Source organism: Vigna angularis, chromosome 1 (genome assembly GCF_016808095.1).
Source record: "Vigna angularis cultivar LongXiaoDou No.4 chromosome 1, ASM1680809v1, whole genome shotgun sequence".
Lineage (NCBI taxonomy): Eukaryota > Viridiplantae > Streptophyta > Magnoliopsida > Fabales > Fabaceae > Vigna > Vigna angularis.
Window position 1 is genome coordinate 10,463,873 of NC_068970.1, and position 26,195 is coordinate 10,490,067.

Genomic DNA, 26,195 nt, shown 5'->3' on the forward strand with positions numbered 1-26,195 from the left:
AATAATAATAATAATCATAATATCGTTATAGTGTAGTTAAAAGCGAATTAATATAAATTAAATGTAATCAAGGATAGCTTCATTTAGTTTTTTAAAATAATATTTTTCATTATGAGTTGTGTTGGTTTAGCCAAATATTAATGCCAACTTCAATGCTATTAAGCTGACGTGAAAAAAATAAAGTAATAAATTTTTTTAGCACATGTTTTAATTGGAAATTTAATTTCCCATCGCAAAATTTATTTCTTTTCTCAAAGTCTTTTTGAAGTCAACTTTATCTTCTTCCTAACGTCTTAATGAGTTGCTCTCTTATGAACTTAGATTATTATCTCAAACCTTATATAGGTTAAACTCGTGTTTAATTGATATTAAGTCTTTCATGCGAATTTACTTTTAAAAGATCTATAAAAATTTATATTTAATTAATTTAGACGAGTATAATACAGATCTTTCTAATAGAAGTTTAAGACAACGATGTTAATGTCTTGTGTGGATTGAGTTTGTATTCTATTGGTGTTGGGTCACTCTTGTAAATCCTTTTAAAAGACCCATCAAATTTATAATGTGTTTAGTTTTTGTGGTACGTAGGATAAGAATGCTCGGTAATTTAGAAATAGAGGTAGGAAACATAGTTCCATTGATAAAAATAATAATTTGAAATGTTCCCTTAAACTAATATAACAAATTTCATGTAAGTTCAGAAAATGCGAATTTTCTCACAAAACAAGTTGGCATTAGTTTTGTAGCATGACTTGAGTTGGATTTTTAAAATTTTGTTTGTAGGTACTTGAGAGTCACTTATTTAAGTGCTTAGTCATGATGTATGGTTAATAAAACTTTTTCTCATAAGATTGGATAAATAACACTTTTTGTGTAAATAATATCTCATTTTCCCATGTCTTTTTTGTGTTGTGTTGTCTCAGTAATAGAAAAACACTTTTTCACGTCACAATTTTCATGTTTGGTGAGAAAATAACCCACGTAAATCTGCTCTTTTACGTTTGAACAGAGTTTATAACTTAATGCATTTACACAAAAATAATATATAACTTAATGCATCAACGTAACAAAAATATATTTTCTTACATTGATTTTTAATATGACATGGTTTAGTATTTCTGTAAATAGATTAAGCCTCATTCATTTATTGCATCATTAGAATAAAAGTTATAAAAGTTATAGTTAATAATTATAATGAAACTTTTTTTTACAGGTGTAACAATCTTATAAACGCCACAGTTTAATTATGACATGGTTTACCTAGATCTGCATATGATAATTCATGTCACTTGCAACATTAATAATATCATAATAGTTTGATCTCCATCTAATACATGATATAATAACAAATTCAAATAAATTATCTTGTTATTAACCGGAAAGGCAAATAAGATAAAATTATTGGAAAGTTTGTAAATGAACTAATTATTACGACATTTAAAACATCATTTTCCTTAAAAAAATGTATTACATAATTAGCTATACCAGTAATTAATTGAATACTGTTTTAAGTGAATAATCTAGTTTAAAATTTGCTTAAAAATAATTTAAAGCTTACTCTTGTAATAAACTTTTTATTTCGTTGTTTGATTTGCTGTTTAAGAAAGAAAATCACATAATAATAATGTAGTCCCTAAATATAAGGACAACTAATGAGACGTGCATACCAATTAGTTATTATTTAACATTATTAACGAATGATTGACTCATATATATATATATATATATATATATATATATATATATATATATATATATATATATATATATATATATAAAGTTAAATAGTGTGTTTTTAGTAAGGTTAGAATTATCAATTTCACTCAGTACACCAAACTTGATTTTGCTCGTAAAAAATCACAAAATCAAAATACCCTCTACTAAAAAAGGTTCACATGATAAAAAAATCTACAAAAGTTCTTAGTTAACTCTGGAATTCTTTTTAAACATGAAAAATATATTAATCTTTTAAAATTAGACTTACAAAACAATTTATCCTTCAACAGAACATGTTATTCGACTGCATAATGTGTTTAAGAAAAAAGAATTAGAAATAGTTGCAGAATCATTTTTTAAATGTAATCTCAAGTAACCATCAGATTAATAGGTGTAGTTATGTATCACAAACTATGAACACATCACAAATTTATGGATCACTGATTTTCAGGTTTCCTGCTGAAAGTTCACCTCACCAATCATCACCTATTTCATAACAAATGAAAATCTGAAACCATGTAATTAAGATATTTCTCATATTTATGCTCTTTCAAATGAAAGAGAAAGACCAATTATCAGCACGTCTAGTTCATAAAATTCATAGTAAACACAGGTTAGTTTCAACTTACAAATTCGGTAAATTAATTAACAATTATTAACTCACGTGTACAAGCTGTTCCTGCTAAAATAAAATTGATACAATAATATTCTGAAAGAAAAAATGCAAACAATCAAGTGTAAATAAAATCCTTGATAGTATATAATAAGTCACTTTTCCTATCTTATACTAGGTCATTTTCCATCCTTCAATCCACAAAGAAAATTAGAAACCCAAAAGCGTTGTGAGTATCATAACATGTTCTGAAACCAGATATCTAATTAGCATTAATTTTCTACGGTATTAAAATGAGATGAGATAGTTTGAATTACAACCTTCTAAAGAAACTCGCAAACAGGCAGAAGCAGAACAAACTGCAGATTCCATCAACATAAAACTGTTTGACAACAATTTTAGACAAAGAATGAAACATCATCTGTTGTCTTCCTCTGCAATATGATCAAGATACAAAATCTGATCAAGATACAAAATCTGCAATATGATCAAGATACAAAACCGACTAGGTAGAAGTTATACCAATTAACCTTTTGCATAGTTTCAAGAACCTCATCTATCTTTACAGATGACATAAGGAAGCTGCTGGTGCCTGTTGACAACATGGTTGCAATGGCCATGAACAGTGAATAGCCAAGGTAAAAGCTTGGCTGAGACTGGTCCACTCAAACTCTGCAGGTCAAAGACCAAGTCGTTGATGGAGTATAGGAATACGTAAAGAGCCACAGAACCTGAAGCAAAGAATGTCTTCCATCATCATTGTCAATCTTGCACACATAGATGCATATAAGTTAGGACAACACACACTACTTAAGCACAAACAATAATTAGAAATAGAAGAACAACCAAGAAACCAAAAACATAATAGAATCTCCCAAGCCAAATACTTTAAAGGATGAAGAAAAGCTCAATAAAAAGTGTTCCAAATGGAAGAGTTCCAACACCGAGAACAAGGGTTCATATTACTCTAACCTCATCTTCAATCATAAAGTCATTAAACAACAAAGAAATAAACAAATATTAAAAACTCCACACTTATCAGTTTATTTTAAATTCTACTTCAAAACACTAAAATACTATTCCTTCCAAAACCTAAAATTGGAACATCAAAGATTCAACTCAATCCCCATAGGAAAGAACTAAACAACCCATTACTCTTACAAACATTAGGGCAGTCAGAAAGGCACAAACTTGCCATTAATTGCAAGCAAGATTTCAATTATCCTGAAAACACCTTAAAAATCATAAATTTCACATATCAGAAAACCTGATAAAGCCTGACATTAATGGGTAATCACAAAAAATAGTGCAAAAGATGAAAGCAAACAGAAATTGATGAAAAGGGAAAAAAAAAAGACTGAATATATATTTTTAAGAATCAACAGAAAACAAAAGCAGCACAAAAGAATCGGTATTGTCGATTTATTAAAAGAAGGCAAACATAGTATAAAGTAATTGAAATAAACGCTAACCTGGTTAAGGATTCTACCACTCGATCGTCGTTCTTATCACCGCCGCCTATAACACAGTGTGCTGCTGCATAACTTGGAGTTGGAAAATATGAGGTTTAGTGAAAAGAAGAATTTTGGAGCCATAAAAAAGAAGACGACTTGGGCAACATTTAGATTTTGAACGGCAGAGAAAGGACTAATGCAGCCCTGTCCCATCCCCCGTTACCTGGGGGGTTTCACCCCTTATGTAAGCTCTAGTCTTTCCTAGTCATTCATCCATGTAAGTATTGTTAGTTCTTTATCTCGATTTTTCAAAACTTTTGAATAGCTAGGACTCAAGAAATTCATATATTCATCATTAGCACCATACACATATCTGGGTGTTATGGATTTTTAATAGTAATATTCATTTTATCTTGACCTATGAATTAAATTTAAATTGAAACATGGTTTTAAACTTTAATAATTAGTAATACATATAATATTTTTTGTATTTAACTACATTGTATGTTTTATGTATTAAAAGGTTTGTTTCAAAATTACGTATTTAACTTGTTTATATCATTTATTATAATTTAAATGTTAGTTTATAACTTAATTTAATATGTAAAAAATATTAATGTCATTTAATTTAAAAAATTATATTAAATTAATTTTAAAATTTAGAGAACAAAATAAATTAAAATTTGAGACAGAAAAATTTTAATTTTGCATCAAAATTTAAAGAATATAAATGTAACATCCGAGATTATATATCAACATATAACATAGTAACTCCACATTTAAATAAGAGAGAACAGTTAGAGTAGACTGTAAATAAAGTTAAGCTGACAGTCATCTCAAAACGAGACAGAATTTAAAACTTAAGTAAATGGAGTATTTCAAAAGGGTAGGAATCACAGGTGGATTCATAACAACTGAATCCAAATACAAAAAAACAATAATAGAACCCTAAGGAGACTAAGCAGCAATATCGTCTTCCTCCAAAGCCTGCTCCAGAGGCACTCATCCGCCTCTGCTCACATCCAAATGGATGATCATTGCAACAGAAAGCATACCCAAGCAAACACAAACACACAAACAAGGGTGAGCTAGATATAAAAGTCATGTTATAGCAATCATACACAATAGACAGTTAAATACAGATACTAGACCATACAAACTTGACTTGTTACACTTAAACTTGACTCGTCCGGACTAGAATGATTGCCGAGCTATGGTGGGTTATGCACTCGTGGTGGCCTCTACTGCTTTGCAAAGCCATTGCCAATGGGTTTCACCCTACCACACTCACGAGGTTAGTCCGTTATCACTCACCTTGGGTCATACTGGAAGCACCCAAGACTAGGACCTCCTGCTACTCCTCACCACATGGACAATCCTCTCTACTTTAGATTGAAAGACCATTGGAGCGTTAGGAAAACCCCCAATACTGAGCTACCATGCAAATCATTCTAAACATTAAGGGCACCACCATGAATCTTCTCCTTGAAGATCATGGAATTACGTCCAACACTATAGGGCACCACCATGTGACCTCCCTTTGAGATCCATGGAATTACGTCCATTAACCATACTTGTTGCACTTACGCTAATCACAACTTTGTTTCATATATACTTTCAAACTATAATTCACATACAATACACATACCCTCAATCATGTTGCAAAATCAAGCCACCCAAATCAGTTATATAGACATACATACACCTTGGCAGTCAAACAACATCAAACAGATGAGGAAAACTGTGAAACCCACTGAACCAGGTCGCACAGCACACCAAAATGCAAGGCAAGACAACAAAAATTCGCACAGCGCACCACCCTTGGTGCGCTGAGCGAATTTTCCTGACGGAGGGAGTGTTTTTCAGCTAAAATTCGCATAGCGTACCACCCTTGATGCGCTAGGCGAATTTTCCTGACAAGGGGACAGCTAAAATTCGCATAGCGCACCAAGTTTGTGCGCTATGCTAAACTAAAAATTCTAATACAAATTATCACACCCTAAACCCTCGCATAGCGCCCCAAATTCACTATTCGAATTAATTTAGCCTTTTCTCAGGTAACCCCCAGTCGCACGACGCCCGAATTCGCTATGCGAATCACCAAACAGAGAACAACCCTCTCTAGCCATTCGCACAGCGCACCAACTCGCTGTGCGAATGATCAAACAGAGAGCACCCCTCTACGAGGACTCGCTATGCGAAAACATTCGCTTAGCGAGTCTGCATAATCTACAGAACGTAAGTTTTGCTAAATTATGCAACTCACACACCCCTTACCATTTCTAATCATTTTTCCCAACTTCTAACACCTCTAATTTATATTTTATACTTAATTAAACTTGTCTAGATGATCTAAAACCTTCCTACTACCATTCTAAAGTAATTACAACTCAAATTCAACTCTAAAACGCCAATTTCCACCACTTAGGGACCCAAATTCGATTCAACCATTTTGCACCTGTTTTGATCAGTTTGATGACTCTAACAAGTCACAAATAACCTCCCTATATTGTCCCAACAGACTACAAGAGCCCTAGACCCTTAACTCTCAAATTCACTATCCCACTTCCTCTCAAAGTGACCTAAGAACTATATAAGCTCCAAATTTCCTATTCAACCAAGGTTATACAGACTTCACACTTCACTCACTTCCAATTGATCAATTATAATCATTCCAAACCCATCCAAATCAATTCCAAACATCACAACACAGTTTCATAACATATGAACAATACGTACCATTTCATACACTCAAAACTTAACATATAATCCAAACAGTAGAATATTACAGATTTCATCACACATGCACACCATACAATAAAATCAAAGAATGTCTAGCTCCCCTTACCTTGTGGTTACAGTACAGTACAACTCACAACAATAGCAAGGCTTTGATAGCTACACAGCCAGCACCCAACAAGACCCTACAATCTACTGAAGTGGGGACAACACAGCTCTTAGAGCTAGAACAGACAGAGAACCAAAAAGGAGTACTACCAGTTGCATGCAACAGTAAAGCTGCATGCCCTAGGTCCAAGAGGAGAGTAGAAACCAACTTACCCGTCCAAATGGAAATCTAATCGGATGGGTAGGAAGCTCTCACCTCCGTGAGCGAAAGGACACCACCTAAACCAAAATGCAACGGTTCAACTGTGAGTGAAGGTAGAGAGATGGCAGAGCTGGTTTAGAGAAAACTGAGTTTAAAGAGAGAAAGAGAAACTGGAAAATGAACTCAAAGTTGAAAAATAAAGGAACCCATTCTAAGGTCATGGTGCCCTTGGCCCTTTGGGCCTGGCTGCCTCAGAAAATAAGGCCTAATAGCCCTTATAGTTTCCAGGACCTTACAATAAATATATTTAATTCATTAAATTTTGAAAATAACATAAAATACCTAAATAAGTGACCTAAAAATACAAATGAAGACACAGATATTGTACAAATGAAAACACATAAATATAAGAGTAAAATGTTTAGACTGTAAATAGAGTAAAAAGGAAACTAAAAGGATAACTAGACAATGAACACAAAGTAATGTGATGTCAAAGTTCACAAAAAAAAAATGAAGATTCATTCATAGCGAGAAACAAGAAAAAAAAATCACATATAGTAATACGACTTTCTACTATAATTGAGTTAGAAGAGATATAAACAGATATGACACCCAACATAAAAATAAATGTTATAGTTTAAATAAACCAACATATAGTATCTTCCTTAAATTACAAATATGTCAATATACTTTTACTAAAATAATTTCATAAATTAAGAAAGTAAAGGAAATATCTCTTTAAATAACTAGTTCAAATTTTAAAAGAAAAATATTTCTTTTTCTTTTTGGTTAAAAAAGTTCAACTTTTTAAAAATATTTTAGGGATAATTGTACCATAGCCCCATTCTTATGTAAAGTTTAAAAAGAAAATAAAAGTTGTCCCTGCAAATGCAACTTATTTGTTTTTATAAACTTTACCAAATAAAATTCGGAAAAAAGAATCTCAAAAATGAAAACGAACCACATAACATGATAAAAGATTATTCTACTTATAATAACATATCATGACCACGTTTTGATTTCTCCTTCAAAAGAAAAATCATTATCTATTTTATACTCACGATGTAGGGAAGAAATAATATGGAGATTTTTAATTCTCTTCAACTTTATACTCAAAAATTATGACCCTCATGAAAAGGATATGTTGATTCCTCACCTCAATTATGGGAACTTGTGTTCATATAATGTTTGGTAACAAGACTGTTATTTTATGCATCAAGATATATAAATGTATATTTTTTTTCATGAATTAAACATGTGTTCGATGTTTTTTTTATGTTATTTTATGTTAGTAAATATATATTATATCAAAAAAATTTAAACATATTATATTAAAATATATTTAGAGGTTGAAGAAAATAATAATAATATTTTTAAATTCATAATTAAATTAAATTTTGAATAGAATTAACGTGAAAAATTATTGATAAGTTTTTAGAATGTTAATATATATATATATATATATATATATATATATATATAAAGAGTAAATTTGAGAAAATATAGACTAAACTCTTTAAAAATACAAAAAAATAGATTATACAAAAATATGTTTAGTATATTTGATATAAATACGAATCATGGAGTAAAGATACATATTCGTATAATATTTAATGCTATACTTATACTTGCTTAATCAGCATATAGACATACTTATTTAATGTATGTTATTATACTCATTTATAACACATTTAATTATTTTTATTTTTCCTAATATGTTTATTAATTATTTATTTCATTAATATTTAAGACAGTAAAAGAATAAATACATATACAATATTTTTTTTATAGAAATGGATATAAGACAATACTTATTAAATATACAAGTTATAAAAGGTCTTCTGTTTTTGGTACTCCTTTCTCTTACTTACCAAATAAATAAGTGCAATGATACTAAAATAAGAATATTATTTCTTTTTTTAAGTTACTAAATATTAGCCTTTATAATTTATCATTTCAACGTCTACAAAGGTCAAACTCAATGTTATTAGGAAAATGTAGGAGTTGAAATAAGATTTTTAAGTGTATTGTTTTTTATTTATTTTAACTTATGCTTGTTATTTTAATAACTAATTCAGTTGATTATTTATTTGTTTAATGATCATGGTGTAACATTCTATGCGGCTATTGGAGTTCAGCAATTTGATAGATATTTTTGTGTCGGCCAATAATTTTTATGATAGAGATAAAAATATGTTTCTCTAAGCCCAACAACGATCATACTTTCTACACCTCCCATAATTCTAAAATATACAGCTTTTCTTATTTTTATATATTTTATTTTACAAATTTTGTTTTATTTTATAACAAAATAAACCTTTTTTTTGCAACCTCAAGTTTTCTTTATTGTTCGCTAAACCTTTGCATGTCTCAATCCACAATCCATACACACACATTGCATGTATATTTTCACTAATGAAGGTGTGTAACATTTGTGTTTGGACCTTTTTTTCCTACTTTTTTAAGGAATTTATTTGGGCCTTTAGGAATTTCTTTGCACCTTTTTTTTGGTTGATGTGCTTATTATTTACGTCTTAATTAATTAGATAAATGTGTAATTTTGGGATTCACTAGGAGTGCAGGTGGACCCAGTTAAAGTTTACTTGGTTGATTTGTTTTATTTATCAATTCATTTATAGTTAAGATCATCAGGTTAAATAATTAAACATATTATTATATCTTTAGTTTTTAAAAAAGATCTCCAAAATCTTGTTTTGAATTTCTATAAATTAACATAAATAATAATTCATAAAACATTGATATATCAACAATTAATCATACATATATATTATCTGAAATAACATGTCCTGTGCTCATAATGCTCAAGGAAAATGTTTATATGTTTTTTTATTAAATTATATATTTATATAGTAAAACTGTTTGATGGATAATGTCGTTATCATTGGGTTTGATTGAATTCAAAAAGTTTGAAATTCACAAACATTTTAGTTATTTAAATTATAACTAAGAATTAATTTAATAACTCAACTCATAAAAATATAACTGATTTATATATATATATATATATATATATATATATATATATATATATATATATATATATACTATTTACTACTTACTAATCTTTAAATATATTAACTTTATGATTATTTTTATGTATAAGTTTATTTAATTTTTTTTAATTTGATTCTATTTTTTTTTCAATTTTATTCAATTTGATCATTATTACTAATACCGTTTAAATAATTAATGAATAGTAAACTATATATCAACTTGTAATTTTTATGGTTTTTTTATTTTTTTTAATTAAAAAATAATAATATGCATGGGTCGAGTTAACATCATTTTGGATCTCATATTTTAGAATTAATATTTTATATTTAATTTAATTTTTATATTTATTGTTTTAGTTTAGTTCAATTTAGTTCCAAACTTAAAAAAAATGAAGTAATTTTATATCTCCAAATTAAAAATAAATTTAATTTTTATATAACTATTATATTGATATTTTTATTAAAATTTACCTTTTATTAAATATTTTTTATTTAGGATTAGAATTGGTTTAAAATCAGAATTGAAAATTTTAAAAGTGAAAATTAATATCATTAGTTTAAAATTTTAAGACTTCAAAAATCACATGTGTTTGAATTTTTTTCGAACAACACATGCAAAGTCATTTTATTTTTGAAATCGTTGGATCAGACCAAATTAATAGAAACTAGAAAAAATCAAATTTCTTTCGGAAATTAAAAAGATATTCAACACAATTCTTACTCTTCAACACAAATCGCACACTTCACCTACGCAGTAAGAGTTCACATTTTTTATGTTTTACATGTTATTTCATGAAGGGTTAAAAGTCTTATATTTCATAATTTTATTATCTTTTAATATTTATATATACCAGTGTGTCTTTAAAGTTTAAATAGTATTAAATTACGTGACACGTGAAGTTTGAGGTATGAAATTAGAAATTAGACACTGTGGACATAATTCAGTTCAAACTCTTAATTTTTATATTATGAATACAATAAAAAGATTTTTTATATGTTATTTGTTTTTTATAAGTTTGTTAGAAATCTTATATTAGTTATAAATAAAAATAAATTATAATATATAAATAAATGTAAAAAATTTACATTTTAATTTCTATTTTATATTTTGATTATATGACATAAGTTAAATTTAAATTTATTTTTTAATATGATATTATGATTTTATTTTATTAAGATTTATTAAATATATTATATAATTTGTTATGAATTGATACTTGAATATATATATATATATATATATATATATATATATATATATATATGTTAGTAAGAGTTGAAAGTGTATATTTGTGGGGTATTCCTATAGGTAAAAAATATGAAAATTGTAATGTTTCAGTATGTTGGGTCGAGAAACACATTTTCACAATTTAAATCAGTCACAAGTTGGAGTAGGTGGGTGTACCTGCTAAAAGCACTCTAATGCTCAAGTCATGTTAGGTTACATATCCGTTATCACAATTAAGTCTTAAATGTCCAATAAATACAACCAACTTACCTTCTTACCTTACCTCTGTATTTATAGGTTTCGAAATGGACTTTTTATTATAGTTGGCCTAATTACGACCCAATATCTCATAAGCATATTTTACCTAAATAATCACATTGTCTTTAATATGTAAGAGACGGAACGGTCATCAACGCGTTTGGTGACTGATCGATCTACGCTATTTCGAAGGTTTTGGAGGGTTGACCAACCGCCCACTTTGGACTTAAGTTGATCGATCAATTTATATTATACATGTATGACTTGGAATCCAATAAATACTTTGTATCTCAAGATGTTAAAATTGTATGATTTGGAATCAAATGGTCAACTATACATGAGCCTTGGAAGAGAATGAAGAAAATAAAGCTCTAAAAAGTAAATGTGTATACAAAATAAAACATTGCTCATATGAGAGGATAGAAACGTTTGAAACGAGACTTGTCATCTTTATACATTATAAAAAAAAATAGAGTATGATGAAACATTTTCTCCGATGGCAAAAATGGTAATTGTGCGTATGTTCTTAACAGTGACAATAATTAAAAAATGAAAAGTTTACCAAATAAATGTTCGCATTTCTCCATGGTGATTTGGTTAAGGAGGTTGAAAAAGTTGTTGTATGACTTAAGACAAGCTTTTCGTTGTTCATTTGCTTAATTACGACATTAAAACACGTTTTGTTCAATCATATTTATATTAATCATTGTTTATATTGCACATGAAATAAATATATCGTGTTAGTCTTTGTGCGTGATTTAATTATTGCAATAAATAATATTTCATCCATAAAATTTTTTAAAGCTTTCTTTAAGTTCTTGTTTTCCTATAAACGAAGTTTTTTTTGTTTTGTAAAAATATATAGATAAAAATGCAGATTGAATGTTTGTAAGATTCACAGTTAAGATAGTTTGATTAAAAGGAAACATTTTTTATGTGCCAAATAAATAAGTACCAAAAGTACAAACGAATTATGGTGTTAACTTTTAAGATCACAACATATTTTTGTAATATTATTTTATATATTTTTTAATTATTATATTAATTTGACTAATACTGGTTTCACCCAACTCAATTACGGAAGAACCTTCATCCAGACATTTTTTAGTTGAGTGTGGGATATTGAAAAAAAGGTAGTAATCAAACTGATAACAGGCGTGTCTTAACGTACTCGAAAAAGATAGATTGAAAGCTGAGATAATAATAAATCAAAAAAATAAAAAGGAGGATTCGTGGGACAGCTGGCACAAAGAAAGAAGGCTGTCACGGTTGGAAGTACCCAACACAAATATCCTCACAAACTCTTTCTGTGAGAGAACCGTATTTTTGTGCCATTCTCCAAGGTGTCCCTTCACTGCTTAATTTTAATTCTAATTTTTGTAATAATTAATTATTAAATATTATTATATAAATAAATTCAATCCCTTTTCTCCTCTTCTAATTCAACTCTCTCTTTCTCTCTCTAGACACACAACAAAAGGACCCAATTCGACTCCAAAACTCAACTGAAATCAAAACAAAACAAAGTCCAAGTATTTTCTTTGCTCCCTCTCGCGTTTCCTCATTTCCTTCAATTATTTTTAAAATTATCCAAAAGACTTCACAAATTACAAATTCTATTTACTTTTCCAATTTTTGGTACAGTGCCTCTTCCTTAATTTTCTGATTTTTTTTTTCTTAGGAAATTGTTAGGTGAAAATGGCGAGTTCAGTGGAGAAGGAGGTTGGCGCTGCTGGTGCTGGTGCTGGTGCGGGTGCGGGTGCAGGGGAAGAACCTCTGTCGTTGGAACTTCCTGCTCCAACTGGTTGGAAGAAGAAGGTTCCACTTCTGATTCCTTGTCTTCCTTCTTCTTTGACTATTCAATTTTCTTTTAGGAATTCTTGTTATCCTGTGCCTTTTTGTGGGTTTTTGCTGGAATTTCTGTGGGTTTCGTTTGTTTTTGTGATTGTGTTTCGTTTTGCTATATGGTACCCCAACCTAGGGATTTTATTTTCTCTTTTCGCATTTGCTTGTTGCTTATCAAATTGTGACGCGCTGACTATTTATGCTGCGAAATTCGCTGCAAAGGTTTGGGCTTTTTGTCTTCTGAATTCGGAAAATTGTCTCTCTGCCGAGTGTTGAGTAGCATGCCAGGGTTTTCTAGATGTGTTCTTTGTTTCTGTGTTAGAAAAGGGATTTTGATAGGTTTGAACAGTATGCCTTGCAATATTCCGTTTACATGTTTATTTCGTTGCATTTGTGAAGTTTTGGAAGTTTCTGCAAGGGGTTGCATTCATATTTGCAGTTTACCTGCAGTAAAGATTTTATTTATTTTTTGTAAAAAAAAAGATTTTATTTATGTCGTAGTTACAAGAAAGTTTCCACTTTTATAGCTAATAGTTGTGACCGAAGAAGTTTGCTGCCCATGTAGCACTAAAATTTTGTGCAAATATATTTTGCCTTCCTTTCTGGAATTTTCTTTGTTTTTTAGGTTTTTGTTTTTGGATTTGATATCGTGGATATCATACTATTTACTTCATTGTTCCCGATCTTGGTGTTTATTTTTTTTCTTACAAAATTGTGCATGGAAACTCAACGAAGTTTGACTTATTGTTTATTGGCAGTTCCATTTGTTCTAATATGATATCTTTTGTTGCTTTATTGTTGGTTCACTTGGTTGTTTTTATTTGATTTATTCAGTGATAGTATTAGGATGTGCAGCGTTACCAATTAACTTGCTTTTTCACAATCATAGATGAACTTGTAGTATTTGCTTTTCAAAACAACGGGAAAACTTGGTTAAGTTGAACTACTGGTGAAAAGGCACCATTCTACATTTTCTAAGTCTCTTTCATTATTATTCTTTCATGGGCATTCATACTTGTGTTATTCTTGTATCAAAATCAGCTTTCGCTTCTTAATACCCTCCTAGTTCCCGGAAACTGAAGTGGCAGAAATCATAAAATATCTCAAGATATTTCATGTTTGAGCCCAACATAAAATCTCATTCTCAAATTTTGTCCTAATGCTTTTAGAGGGTTCGTTAGCCTGTGATAGTGAGCATATTCTCTGGTTTTCCTTTACCATATTTTTTGTTGACTGTGTCTCTTTAAATACATTGGATAATTTTTTAGACTGAAAATATTTGGTTTTGTGTGTCACAGTAGATGAGGTTGGACTCCAGGATTGTGAGTAAAGTTATCATTCTCCATTTGACAAGATACCTTTTACACGTTACCATTGTTCAGGAAATATGAATACTGAATAGTTTATTCTTGTATCTGAAATCAGGATCACCTGCCAAGTTCTTAACAAACATTCCTCCCCGTTCCCCTAAAGTAGGTGAAAAAATGATAGGATATAATGTGTATGATAGGAGGAAACAGATTAAGAAGTAATTGTTAGTTAGGTTGTTAGGGTGAGTGAGGTTTCCTTCATGAAGCTTTAGCACTTTGTGAAGGGGAAACCCTTGGAGGAGAGAGTGCTCTCCTATTTTGTGTTCTTTTTAGTCTATACAATAAAAAATATTACTCTTCTTTCTCTTTTCAATTTTGGATTCCTAACAAAAAATGAGTTGCTGAAATTATAAACAAATCTTGAATAATTTAGTGTTTGAGATCCCAGTACAGTTTCTTGTTCAGTTCTCAATTTTCCCACATCCTGTTTAGTTTTAAGGTGTTCAGCTAAAACTGTCGCAGACTTAATTGTAATTTAGGACTTATTTGGTGTGGTTCTTAGCTGGGCTCTGGACATTTCAACACTTGTGGTAAGGAAGGGATCATATAGCTTTAAGCAAATAGTGCAACTTCTGTGTTAATGTATTATTTGCAACAAAATCAGCTTAATCAGGGACTTTTGGAGCTGTTATGCTTCCTTGTGACTTTTAAATCTGGTTATTTCCTTGATAAATTTTACTTCTTATACTGAATACCTTATTTATATGAATGCTACAATCGTGCCTGGCAATCTACATGAAACATTTAATGTTACTTTTGTAGGTGAAGCTTTAATGAGCATGAAAAATAATTTTATTAATATTTTTTTACAGTTGTTTACATCCATTTTTTATTACTTTCTTCTTTGAGTTGTCACTTTTCTTTATTAAACACATCTTTCTTACAAAAAAATAGTTAAAATGTCATCAACTTCTGATTATTGACTGGAAGAGAAGTAATCTGGTTTTACCATGTAAAAACAATCATAATATTATCAATATCATATTTGCATTTTTTTTATGTTATGCAACATTTCTGAAAACTAACCCCAGGTTTTTTTCCTTCTTTCTCCCTCATATTGTACATAGAAGTAACCCACCATGTAACAGACTTTATCATATTTCTTGAATTAAACTGCACTGATTTCCTGAGGTTTAGAAAACATAAAACCTTTACAAAATCTAAGCAATCACCTCATGAAAGATATTTTAGAATATTTATTGAGAGTTTGAGCTATCTAGTGTTCCTCCATTAGATCATTGTGGAGATACTGGCATTTACACATGATTTTATATATAACAAGTTATTGCATATTTTTGGGGTGATCTAAGGCACAGAAGGAATCTTGAGCGCTCAACCTCCCTACAAACTCTGAAAATAAACAGACTACGAAAAGGTCTTTGTATAATACAAAACATGATAGGTTTTTATGAGTTTTGTAAGGAGGTGTTGTCACCTTATTCCCAAGATAAACTGTGGGGCCTTTTGCTGCATGATATTGTCTATTTACTTTCTATACTGCAATTTTAGATTAGTAAATGGTTCATATACAGTCCATATGTGTGCATTTTTTTTGTTTATTGGTCACAGTATGGGCCTCGGATACTTGCCTTCACATTTTTCGTCTCCTCCGCACCATTCCATGAACTTTCACTTTTCCCAGGTATAGCCTGAATGGAAGAATTAAAGAGGGAAAGAAAAGCCTTCTGACTGAAAAAGGTTAATTTGGTGCCATGCTACTCTTTTCCTGAAGTTTTAACAGTAAAACTGCTAGCTTATAAATAACAGCCTGTGATGTTTAACTAGCCACATATATGCATAGAACTGTAAAATCATTTTTTGAAATTAAGGGAACAAGAAAACATAATCAAATTTTGTCAAGGGTTTAATTTGCTATTAAAATGATAAGTTGTGTTTTAATTGCATTAGTACCAAATACGTCAGTGTAATGTTATTGTGATATGAATATTGTACACTAGGAATTACTTGTGGAAGTCACTAACATAAACAAAAATCTTGTATGTATTAAAGTTGCTATGTATTACTGTTGTTAATTTGTTGTGTTTAGGCATATAAGATTATTCATAAATCATATTTCCTTTGCAGTTCTTTCCGAAAAAGTATGGAACCCCAAAGAAAAATGAGATTGTATTCACTGCACCAACTGGAGAGGAGATCCACAATCGGAAGCAACTGGAGCAGTATTTAAAAGCACACCCTGATGGCCCAGCTGTATCTGAATTTGATTGGGGGACTGGTGAGACCCCAAGAAGATCAGCAAGAATCAGTGAGAAGGTGAAGACTACTCCTCCTCCAGAATATGAGCCCCCAAAGAAACGTGGCAAGAAATCGCCAGCTTTGAAAAAAGAAGCTTCTCAGGAAGATGAAAAAGATGAAACAAAAGAAGTGCAAATGGAAGAAGCTGATGAAACTAAGGATCATAAAGATTTAGAGCAGGAAAAAAATGTTGTGGAGGAAAACCAAGATGAGAAGAGAGCAGAGAATACAGATGGCAAGGAATCCACTCATCCTGGAGAAAATACTGATAAACCTAAGGATGATGAAAATTTCAAGATTGCTGATGCAGAGGTACATGCCTCAAAAGAGAAACTCGAGGACAAAGTAGTTGAGGGCTCTGAAGTTGTTCAGAGTAAAGATGAAGAAAAGATTGAACAGCCACTGGAGGAGACAAAGAAAGATGATGGAACTGATGAGAAAAAGGTTGAACTGGAAGGAGAGAATAAGGAGGAACATAATAAAGGTACTCAAGTATCTCAAGTGAAGGATGAAGAAAAGGTTGGACAGCCGCTCGAGGAGTCAAAGAAAGATGATGAAACTAATGAGAAGAAGGTTGAACTGGAAGGAGAGAATAAGGTGGAACATAACAAAGGCACTCAGGTGAATGATGAAGCACATTTTAAGGTTCACGATATAAATAAGAAGGCTGAATCAGAGTTGACTGAGAATGGAAGCTGAACTGGTTAGGTGAAAGCACCCAAATAAGGAATAATAAACTTGGGTTCTCTTCTCTCTTTCTGACCCCACTAGATCTGTCCGAGTATGACTGTAGTTTTGTTGTGATGTTATTTATCTGATTGTTTATTGAAACTATAGACAATGATAGAGTAGTTCTATAATGTACCATCCCTCTATGTATTGTAGAGACGTGTAGCTTCTAGCTCCCTTCGTAAAGTTATGTTGTAAGATACTTGTATGTGATGTGGACCTGTAATCGTGTACGATCGTGAACCCAAATATTTCATTTACTCCTAAATTGTTATTTCAGGAATTATAGCGTAATTTGCATGTTTACTGCCATTTGGCCGGGCTGAAAGATCGGTCCAATTCACGCTGCAGGTATTATTTATATTTTCATTATGTTACTAAACTAACATATCATGAGTGTATTTATATAATAAACAGTATCGAGTGAGTTGTGTAACATTATTTAAAGGAAGATGCTCTGTTTGTTTGTGTAAGAATACGGATGGTTTAAAAAAAGAGCTATAGTTATAACAATTAGCCTTGAATATGGGTAGTGTTGCTCATTACCCTCGGCGAATTTTTCTGCTCTTTTATTGGCCAAACAAGGGGTGGTAAAAGTGAAGATGGTGCAGTGAATAACAAAATAATCAAAGAATGGTTCTGTATTTGACCCAAACCACAATTTAATTTTGATCTTCCTACAACAACTTGAAAGCCTTTTATTTGTGCTGTCTGCTGAACAAGAAAAAACATTAAGTTCAATTCTCGACAACATCAAAATTGCAATTTTGCTCGAGACTATTCACACTCAAGCCCAAAGATTTTGAGCAACGAATGATGAGTAAGTTGGTATTTTGGAGTGGTGATGGATAAAGCTGAAATGAGACTGCAGCAAGACACCAATTAGGTGACCCAGGCAAGAAGTTAACGTATTTAACAAATTTTGAGATGAGATAAACTGTGTTGTAGCTTCGATCAAAGCCCTTTAAGCTGAACTATCAGCCCTGTCAAGGAGGTCCACTTCTCAAAAGCACTGGCCGAAGACACAAAGGCAATTTTGGAGGACTCAACGTCATTCTTAGCAACTGCCACAAAATAAAAAACATAAATAAGAGTTAGCTTAAGGCAAGGGATCTTGTAGCCACCATTTATAGTGCGCCCTGACTCTTAATTACATAAACCTGAATAAATAAAAAAATCATAAATGAATAAAAAAATTACTTGTGTTGTGTATGAATATTGATACCTGATGAAATCAATGAAACTATGGAGGAATTGAATGTGTCAACCTCATTCTTTTCTTCAGGACTGGCACTCAACTGTTAAAAAGATTACCCAGAAACTGTAAGATATCCAATTAACAATATTTGAATAAAGAGTGATGGTATCATGACACACTTTTAAATAAGCAGAAACTTTATTCAAAAAATTCTCCTTCCAGAAAATTCAAACTTTTAAATGGAGATTAGAGAGTATGTTCTAATATTCAACTTCATTGTATCATACACCTCAGGTTTTTAATCTTTACCACTTGACAATGATAATGAAGGTACCAGTTTTCTCCCATTGTGAAAATTCAGAATGAGATGCAGCTAATATACGAGAGTTTAGATACCAAGGACGAAAAACTACTGCAGATTAAGTGATTGGCAAAGAAAATAGATGGTTGATGTTATCATAGCAAAGTACACCATCTACGGACTTCTGATAGGATCACACTAGTATGGTGATAATAGTGTTATAATTGAAACTGATTAGTAGCTGACACGTTTAAGGACTTCAACTGTTTAAGAAATCAAACTAACCTTATTCAAAGCTATGTTAGCTTTCTGGACCCAATCAGTATCAGTGCCACTCCCAAAGACAGAAGCGGCTTTAGGTAGATCATTGTTTTCAATTGCTTTACCAACTTCACTCAGTTTATATACCAGATCCTGAAGATACCCTGCAAATATTTTTCAATTTTGAGTTGCTAAGTCACTAAGGGAAATTGAGCTGCCTGAATTTAACAATTTAGTGAAAAAGAAGGCAGCCTAAACATTTTCTTTTATACTACCCCTAAAAGACATGTGTTTTTGGTATCGTTAATGGAATTTGAGCACATTAATACAAGAAAAAATGAATAGAAATTCATCATGTAAGAGAAATGAGAGTTCTATCTCACTCTTGAGATTTACCATGGTTGAGAGGAGAAAATTAAGCTCAGCTAGTGTGGTCTCTTCAAATCTCAGTTCTCTGACTGTTTCACAGAGCTGGCACTATATATACTAGCTAAGCCACAACCATGCCTTGAGATGCAGAGACCAAATAACTTTTTCTTTTGAAAAGTAAAGCTAGGTTCCGTTCCAGATGGTTAAAAATAAGAATTTAATTGAAACACATTGACAGTATAAATGTTTTTAATTTTACACTCATCCAAAAACAGCCTAAAGGAGACAGGTAAAATAGATCAGTACAGCTAGCTCTGCATGTGTTTAAATTTATTAATTCAATTGAAAATTTCTGAGTTCCTATGAACCAAAAGCCAAGTTAATATTTGTGAATTTGTCAGAGAAACGGATAATTGTTTATATTGTTACACTTAAGATACAACCTCAAACTTGGATGATTCTGTAAAATTTGTTTACACTAGACAATAGAAGACGCCAATGTATGCACTTTTGAGAGATTTTTGTTCATTCACACCCTCAAGAATTAGGCTCAACTACCTTACTGCTATAGTTTGCAAACTCTAAACTTATCAATATAACATTTATTTGCATTCCAGAGTGAACAAAGTGAATCAATTAAAGTAAAGAGCATTGAAAATGAATTTCAGGTTCAGGAAACATAATAGAACAAACCAATCATGTAAATTACTGGGCATCTTTAGGTAAATTTGAGAGTACATCCACATTCACCTGATGATGTAATATAGGGAGAAGTAAAATGTCATTTTTGCAGGATCAGACCTGTTTCTTTGGTGGAGGATTTGATCACACCTTGTCTTTCAAGTCTCTTTTTCCTGTCCCTCTTTACTTTCTCCAAGAGCTCCTCGTCATCATCTGCTTCAAGAATAGCAGCATGAGAACCCTCACCAGCAAATGAAAGCACAAAAGTGGTGAGAAAACTGATGGATAAGCCTCTTTTGGTCAGAATTGGAGGATGTACTGATGACTGATTAACTGCTTTGCAAAGTGTTAATTGCCTTTTCACACTACAATTGATGGGCTGGTAAAGATGTGTTTGTGTTGCCAATGACAAAGAGGGTGATGATGGTACGCAGAAGGGGTGTGCAGTTGGGAGAAAATATAATGCCATTTTTTCCTTTCTTTTTTGCCTCTCTACCTTTTTTTTCTTTTCCTTATTTTTCTGTATTTTTAGCCTGCAAATGCAGGAGGCATTGCAAGTTGGAACCTTTGAGGATAAGGTTGTTCGATTCTGTAATCAGATCCAGTCATTTTTTAGATTCTGAAGGGTATTGTAGTAATTGAAAAGTACCCACATAATCGACTACCATTCATGATGACGACATGGTATCTTCCAAATTTCAAGTGGGTGAAAGGTTGAAACTTTGACTGTGGAAAGTTGGCCAGTATGCATCCTTGTCCCATCTTCCAAGATTTTGGCCCATCAATTATTAATTCATTACCTTAACCATATGAACGCTTGTTAAAAGGATTTAACTTAAAGCTTCATCAAAATCAAGTATAAACAGTAATGAACCGTACAAGAACTAGCTCTTAACTGGGGCAACGTTCTAGAAAGTCGTTTATCCATGCTGGTCGTTCTCAAGCATCTATTGTAGTTAGTAACTTCCACAAGAGACGTTGATTCACGGTAATTTAGTTTTTGAATATTTTTTACAGTGATCTTCATGCTCTGAAGATAAAGCACCAACAGCGTCAGCACCTTTTGAAATCAACAATATTGAGAGAACACGTAAAAAGCAGATTCTCTCTTACGTGGTCTGAGAACAGTCGTTGAGCCTAAAAGCTACTTTCGTTGCATTTTTGCGTTATTAAACGAAACAAAGGAGTTCCTAGACAGCTCTAAAGGAAGTCATTGTGAATGTTATCTTCATCACACCACTTTTTCACAGTCCTTTCACACTGTCCTTACTGATTAAGTGAAAGGGAAGGCATAACAGTGTAGCACGCTGTTAAAGCTCTTTCTCTACTTCTTTTATGCTCATCATTCCTCAAATTCTAATATTTTTAAGTCACTCCACCTTCTTAATGCTCTTCATTTTTTCTTCATCTTTTCTCTTGATCATTTGTGATTATAGTGTGCATGCCAATATATATGCATCACGTTCTTTTTAGCTTTAACTTAAAGTGCTAAAATGTATGTAGAAAAGAAGTAGGTACAGGTAGGATCACACATTGGATTGAAATTTAAGGCTTTTAAGTAAGTCTTGACTTTCCAGAAAAGCTAAAATAGCTAAGAACAAATTTACACCATTAGACGTCAATTCGTGAATAAGCTCGTGTAAAACAATTAACGTAGCACTTTCAAATCCTTAAATAATGGGTTTATGATTTTTTTTTATTTATATATTGATCATTTTGTTTATTTTTATATAATGTTTTCTTAACTCATTTTGAATTCTTAGTATTTTTTTTAAGTGCAAGTCTCTCAACATTATAATATCTCTCTCAAGCACGGTAAATTATCAATTGTAGAATGATACTGTAAGTTTTTTTTTTTAGAAAAAGAAAAATACTAAAAAAAAATAGATACCAATTAATCGTAAGTTTATACTTTCAATTCAAAAATTAAAAAAAAAACTTTATAAAATTTTCTATTATATATTATTTTTATCTAACATAAATTTACAACACATGTTAAATTTGTAACATTGTGTTGAGTGATTAGATGCTTATGTTTTAAGTTACAGGAGTTAGGCTAGCTCTCTCCTGACGTGTAATCTATTTGCGAGTATAGTCCATTGGAAAAAGTACCACCTTCACTGATTTCTTAGCATGAGTTGCTGTTTTATGTGTACAATTTGACTCCAGTCAAGAAAGAAGACGTAATAATCAATAAAGAAGCTATCAACGAGTATGGTGTTAATTTTGTTATCTTTTTCTTTTCTTTTCTCTTTTAATAGTTGTCTCCAGGAACTTAGAAAAAAAATGCCAAAAATGATTTTAGCCAGTCACAACATTTTGGTTCTTAGAGTGACTGGTTATGCTCTAAAAAGTTGATGAACACAAATAAGGTGAGTTATTATTATTATTATTATTTTAATTATTATTATTATCACATGAAAAGTGAGCACTGAGTCATGTAGCTATATATGTACCTTCCTTTCTCCCAAGTTGACTGACGGGCTAAGTTATTGACAATTTATTTATCAAAGGCCAAAGTTTGATCTTCATGACCCCTTTCATAAAATTAACTAAATAATAATATCTTCAAATTTTTTAACTTAAGTTCTTTGAGCTCAACCCAATTAGACTATATCAAATTCAAGGGTTCCTGAAAAATTCCTCTGAAATTAAATTATGCTTGTAACTTCGAACCGAACTACTTAAATTTTCTTTAATCCCATTTGAGCTTATGGAATCAACATGCCGAATACAAAGATATAGTTGTGGTTCAAATTTTGGTAAAATTGGCTGGTAGTTTGATTTTAATTAATCTTCTAATTTCTTATTTCGTGTTTATAGATTTACTTTCTTACCTCATGAAATCCCCAAACACACTTTACAAATACTAATACTAATTAATACTGCATAATTCTTTTAAGAGATTTTGAAAAAAAGTTTTAGACAGCCTTACGTGTGGATTCAGAATCCCCGGAATTAAAAAGAATTTTTTTAATGAAATAAAAAATATTTTCTAACAATGAAACAAATTCTTTTACTTGTTGCATAGGCCTTAAATTTTGTGATTACCAATTTTAATTATTGAAACAATCTCTTTGCTCATTAAAATAAAGGAAGATAACAGTTTAACATTTTTAGAAAAAAAAAAACACTCACTTAATAGTCCACTCTAATAATATAATATTACATATTAATAATTAAAATAAAAATATTAATATTTTAAATTATCAAAAAATATTTTTTATTAAATGTTCAATATCATAAATAATTCTTATTTCCAACGAAATCACACAAGAATAGTATCAAAGAAGTACTTTTTTTTATGTGATGTGACTATTTCAGGAGTTGGGATGTCTTAGTCTGGAAACAATAATATAGCAATATACAAATAGTTCTAAATAATTATATTTTACTGTCACAAACTTTTATTAAACAACATGAAAGAAATTCCATCATCTTTTTATTTTCCGTTGACTAAAGAAAATATTTTTCTTTCATAAGAAAATTACAATAATAATAGTAAAAGTTTTTAAAAATTTTCTTTCAAGGATAATATAATAAAGCTATGACTTAAAAAAAAACTGATGAAGATGGATTGAGTATGTGGCATCATAGTGTTTACTTTTCTTAACGTTGTTGGTGGTGGAGAGGAATGAGATCATTGATTCACAATTGGATTGTCACGTGATTTTGTTTCTGACAGACATGGAGTTTACCAAGTTACCCACAGAGTGTGGAGGAGCGAGTGACAGTAGCCAAGCTAATAATAGGCTATTACGCGTTTCCATCACTATCACACCGTCACCAGTGCACACCTTATAATAAGCTTTCACTCGGGCTCTCTTCTTGAGTTAACACGCGCTCAAATAAATAAATAAACTTTTTTTTATACGCAAGTGAGAGAAAAAATATATATTAAAAATTATAATAATTAAAGATTGTATTGAGGGTTAACATTGATAGGAAGTATGAGGGCAATTTTTTCGATACTTTATCAATATTTTTTTATAATATTTTAATATTATTTATATGTTATTTTAGATTAATTTATAATGATATTTATGATTATTATTAATTGTAAAATAATTTTAATCAATCATATAATAACACGTAAATAATGTTAAAATATTATAAAAAGATGTTGTGAAAAGTATTATTATTATTATTTTTATCTAATATTTAGATTGAATTGGAGTTGTTTTTATTTTATATTTTCTAATTTAATCTAATATAATTTTATATGATTGATTTAGATACATATTAAGTAATTAAATAAAATATTACTTTTTTAAAAAATTTAACTAAACAAGCCTCAAAACTAATATTTTATTATTACTTTAAGTTAGGAATAGTAACTAAAATATAAATATGAATAATATGAGATAAAAAATGAAAAATCTTAGCTAATATAAAATATTTCCTTATAATATTCCTATAACAACGTTCATATGATCAATTATGAGACTTTATTTACTATCCTAAACTATTAAATAAATAATAATTTTATTATTTATATATTTTATAATAGGATTATGTTTGGTTAAATTTATTTATTTAAAATTTAAGAATTTATTATTCACTCAATCTTATTAAGCAAACCTTTGAGGCAGCGTAGAATAAGTTTACAATCTTGTTACTAGATGTCTTGAATCATATACTAATAAAATACAACATTCATCTTATTTTAAATATTCTTTGTTAAATACTAATTCGGGTTGAATTTATTTACTATAGTTTTAATATTATTTTTTTTAATTTGGTTTGAATTTTTGTTAATTTTATTAAATTTGATTTTTTTATCAATATTGTCTAAATAGTTAATAGATAATGGATAGTGTTTGTTGTTACATATTAATTCGTTTTTTTAAAATTAAAAACAATGTTCATAGATCAAGTAAACATTATGTCATATATTATGATCAGTTTTATATTTGTTATTTTTTTAAATTTAGTTTCAATTTATTTTAAAATAAAATAATTTTGTTTTTTTAAATTAAAATAAAATTTAATTTTTATATAAATATTATACAAATAGTTTTATTAAAATTCAAATTTTTTTATTAATATAATTTTGGTTTAAAATTACATGGATTTTTGAAATTTTAAAAGGTTAAAAAGTGGGAACAATGGTGTTATTTCTCATTTTTAAAATATTTATTTTAATTTTAAACCAATTCTAACTCTAGATTAAAATTATTTAATAAAAATATCAATATAATATTTATATAAAATTAAATTTGATCTCATTTTAAAAATAATTAAAAAAAATTAAACAATAAGAAGAGAAAACCTCAAATTTCTTAAAATTTACATAAACTCGTGTCCAACTTAAAGACATTTGATAATACTTTGAGACATTTATTAGAATATAAATTAATTGTTCATTTAAACTAATTAATCATGAATAGTTTTTCTATTTTTCTTCTAATATTTATCCAATAAAGTATTTATCCAATTCAGCATGTTATATTCTATCGTGTTCTGGATTGCGGATAATATCATCATGGAATTTTTATTATCACGATAAAGTCTAAAAAGTTATACAGATCCTCAATACTTCTTGTAAGGTCTACTAGTACGTGAACTTATAATCCTATTCAAACACAATATTAAGTAAATCATGCAATCTTATAATCTCCTTTATATATAATTAGGTCAACTTATTCTCATGTCACTAACAAAAGTGGACATATTTTTATTAGTATGTCTACAGTTACTCAGAAATTATGATAATTGAGTAACAAGTTCCGAACAACTTTATTCCATCCTACTTAAGTAACTCCAATATTTGGAACAAATAAATCTAATATTTGATGTTCCACTTTTTGTCACTTGATATACAAATCTAGCCTCTCAACCTTAACATTGCAT

At 30.0% G+C, this 26,195-nt stretch overlaps 2 protein-coding genes and 1 long non-coding RNA gene across 5 annotated transcripts; 1 reads left to right on the forward strand and 2 right to left on the reverse strand.

Annotated features, from left to right (window-relative positions):
• Positions 1 to 2,452: 2,452 nt before the first annotated feature.
• LOC108338074 (uncharacterized) lies at positions 2,453 to 4,110 on the reverse strand. Of its 3 annotated transcripts, none has more exons than XR_001833001.2 (3): positions 3,802 to 4,110; positions 2,852 to 3,096; positions 2,453 to 2,763 (listed from the first exon to the last, which is right to left on the reverse strand). It is a non-coding gene; the product is annotated as an uncharacterized LOC108338074 (long non-coding RNA). The 3 variants fall into 3 exon arrangements; XR_008246610.1 differs by having other exon boundaries at positions 2,852 to 3,060; positions 3,802 to 4,109; XR_008246611.1 differs by having other exon boundaries at positions 2,860 to 3,060; positions 3,802 to 4,108.
• Positions 4,111 to 12,753: 8,643 nt separating this feature from the next.
• On the forward strand, positions 12,754 to 17,800 carry LOC108344392 (methyl-CpG-binding domain-containing protein 11). The gene is made up of 3 exons (XM_017582841.2): positions 12,754 to 12,864; positions 13,014 to 13,150; positions 16,633 to 17,800. Exons 2-3 carry the CDS (start codon positions 13,031 to 13,033, stop codon positions 17,500 to 17,502), a joined length of 990 nt encoding a protein of 329 aa, XP_017438330.1. The 5' UTR covers positions 12,754 to 12,864; positions 13,014 to 13,030; the 3' UTR covers positions 17,503 to 17,800.
• Positions 17,801 to 18,155: 355 nt separating this feature from the next.
• Positions 18,156 to 20,897, reverse strand: LOC108344397 (thylakoid lumenal 16.5 kDa protein, chloroplastic). Its single transcript, XM_017582846.2, has 4 exons — positions 20,463 to 20,897; positions 19,317 to 19,456; positions 18,758 to 18,830; positions 18,156 to 18,596 (listed from the first exon to the last, which is right to left on the reverse strand). The coding sequence occupies exons 1-4, from the start codon at positions 20,809 to 20,811 to the stop codon at positions 18,487 to 18,489; spliced, it is 672 nt and encodes a 223-aa protein (XP_017438335.1). The 5' UTR covers positions 20,812 to 20,897; the 3' UTR covers positions 18,156 to 18,486.
• Between the last annotated feature and the right edge of the window lie 5,298 nt (positions 20,898 to 26,195).

Excerpts from the sequence above, each read along its gene's own strand:
- LOC108344397 (XM_017582846.2), bottom strand. The coding sequence starts at position 20,811 with ATGGCATTATATTTTCTCCCAACTGCACACCCCTTCTGCGTACCATCA. Across the intron at positions 19,457-20,462 it reads ATCCTCCACCAAAGAAACAG|GGTATCTTCAGGATCTGGTA; the intron begins GTCTGATCCTGC and ends AAATATTTGCAG. Across the intron at positions 18,597-18,757 it reads AGTTTCATTGATTTCATCAG|TTGCTAAGAATGACGTTGAG; the intron begins GTATCAATATTC and ends ATTTTGTGGCAG.
- LOC108344392 (XM_017582841.2), top strand. The coding sequence starts at position 13,031 with ATGGCGAGTTCAGTGGAGAAGGAGGTTGGCGCTGCTGGTGCTGGTGCT. Across the intron at positions 13,151-16,632 it reads CAACTGGTTGGAAGAAGAAG|TTCTTTCCGAAAAAGTATGG; the intron begins GTTCCACTTCTG and ends TTTCCTTTGCAG.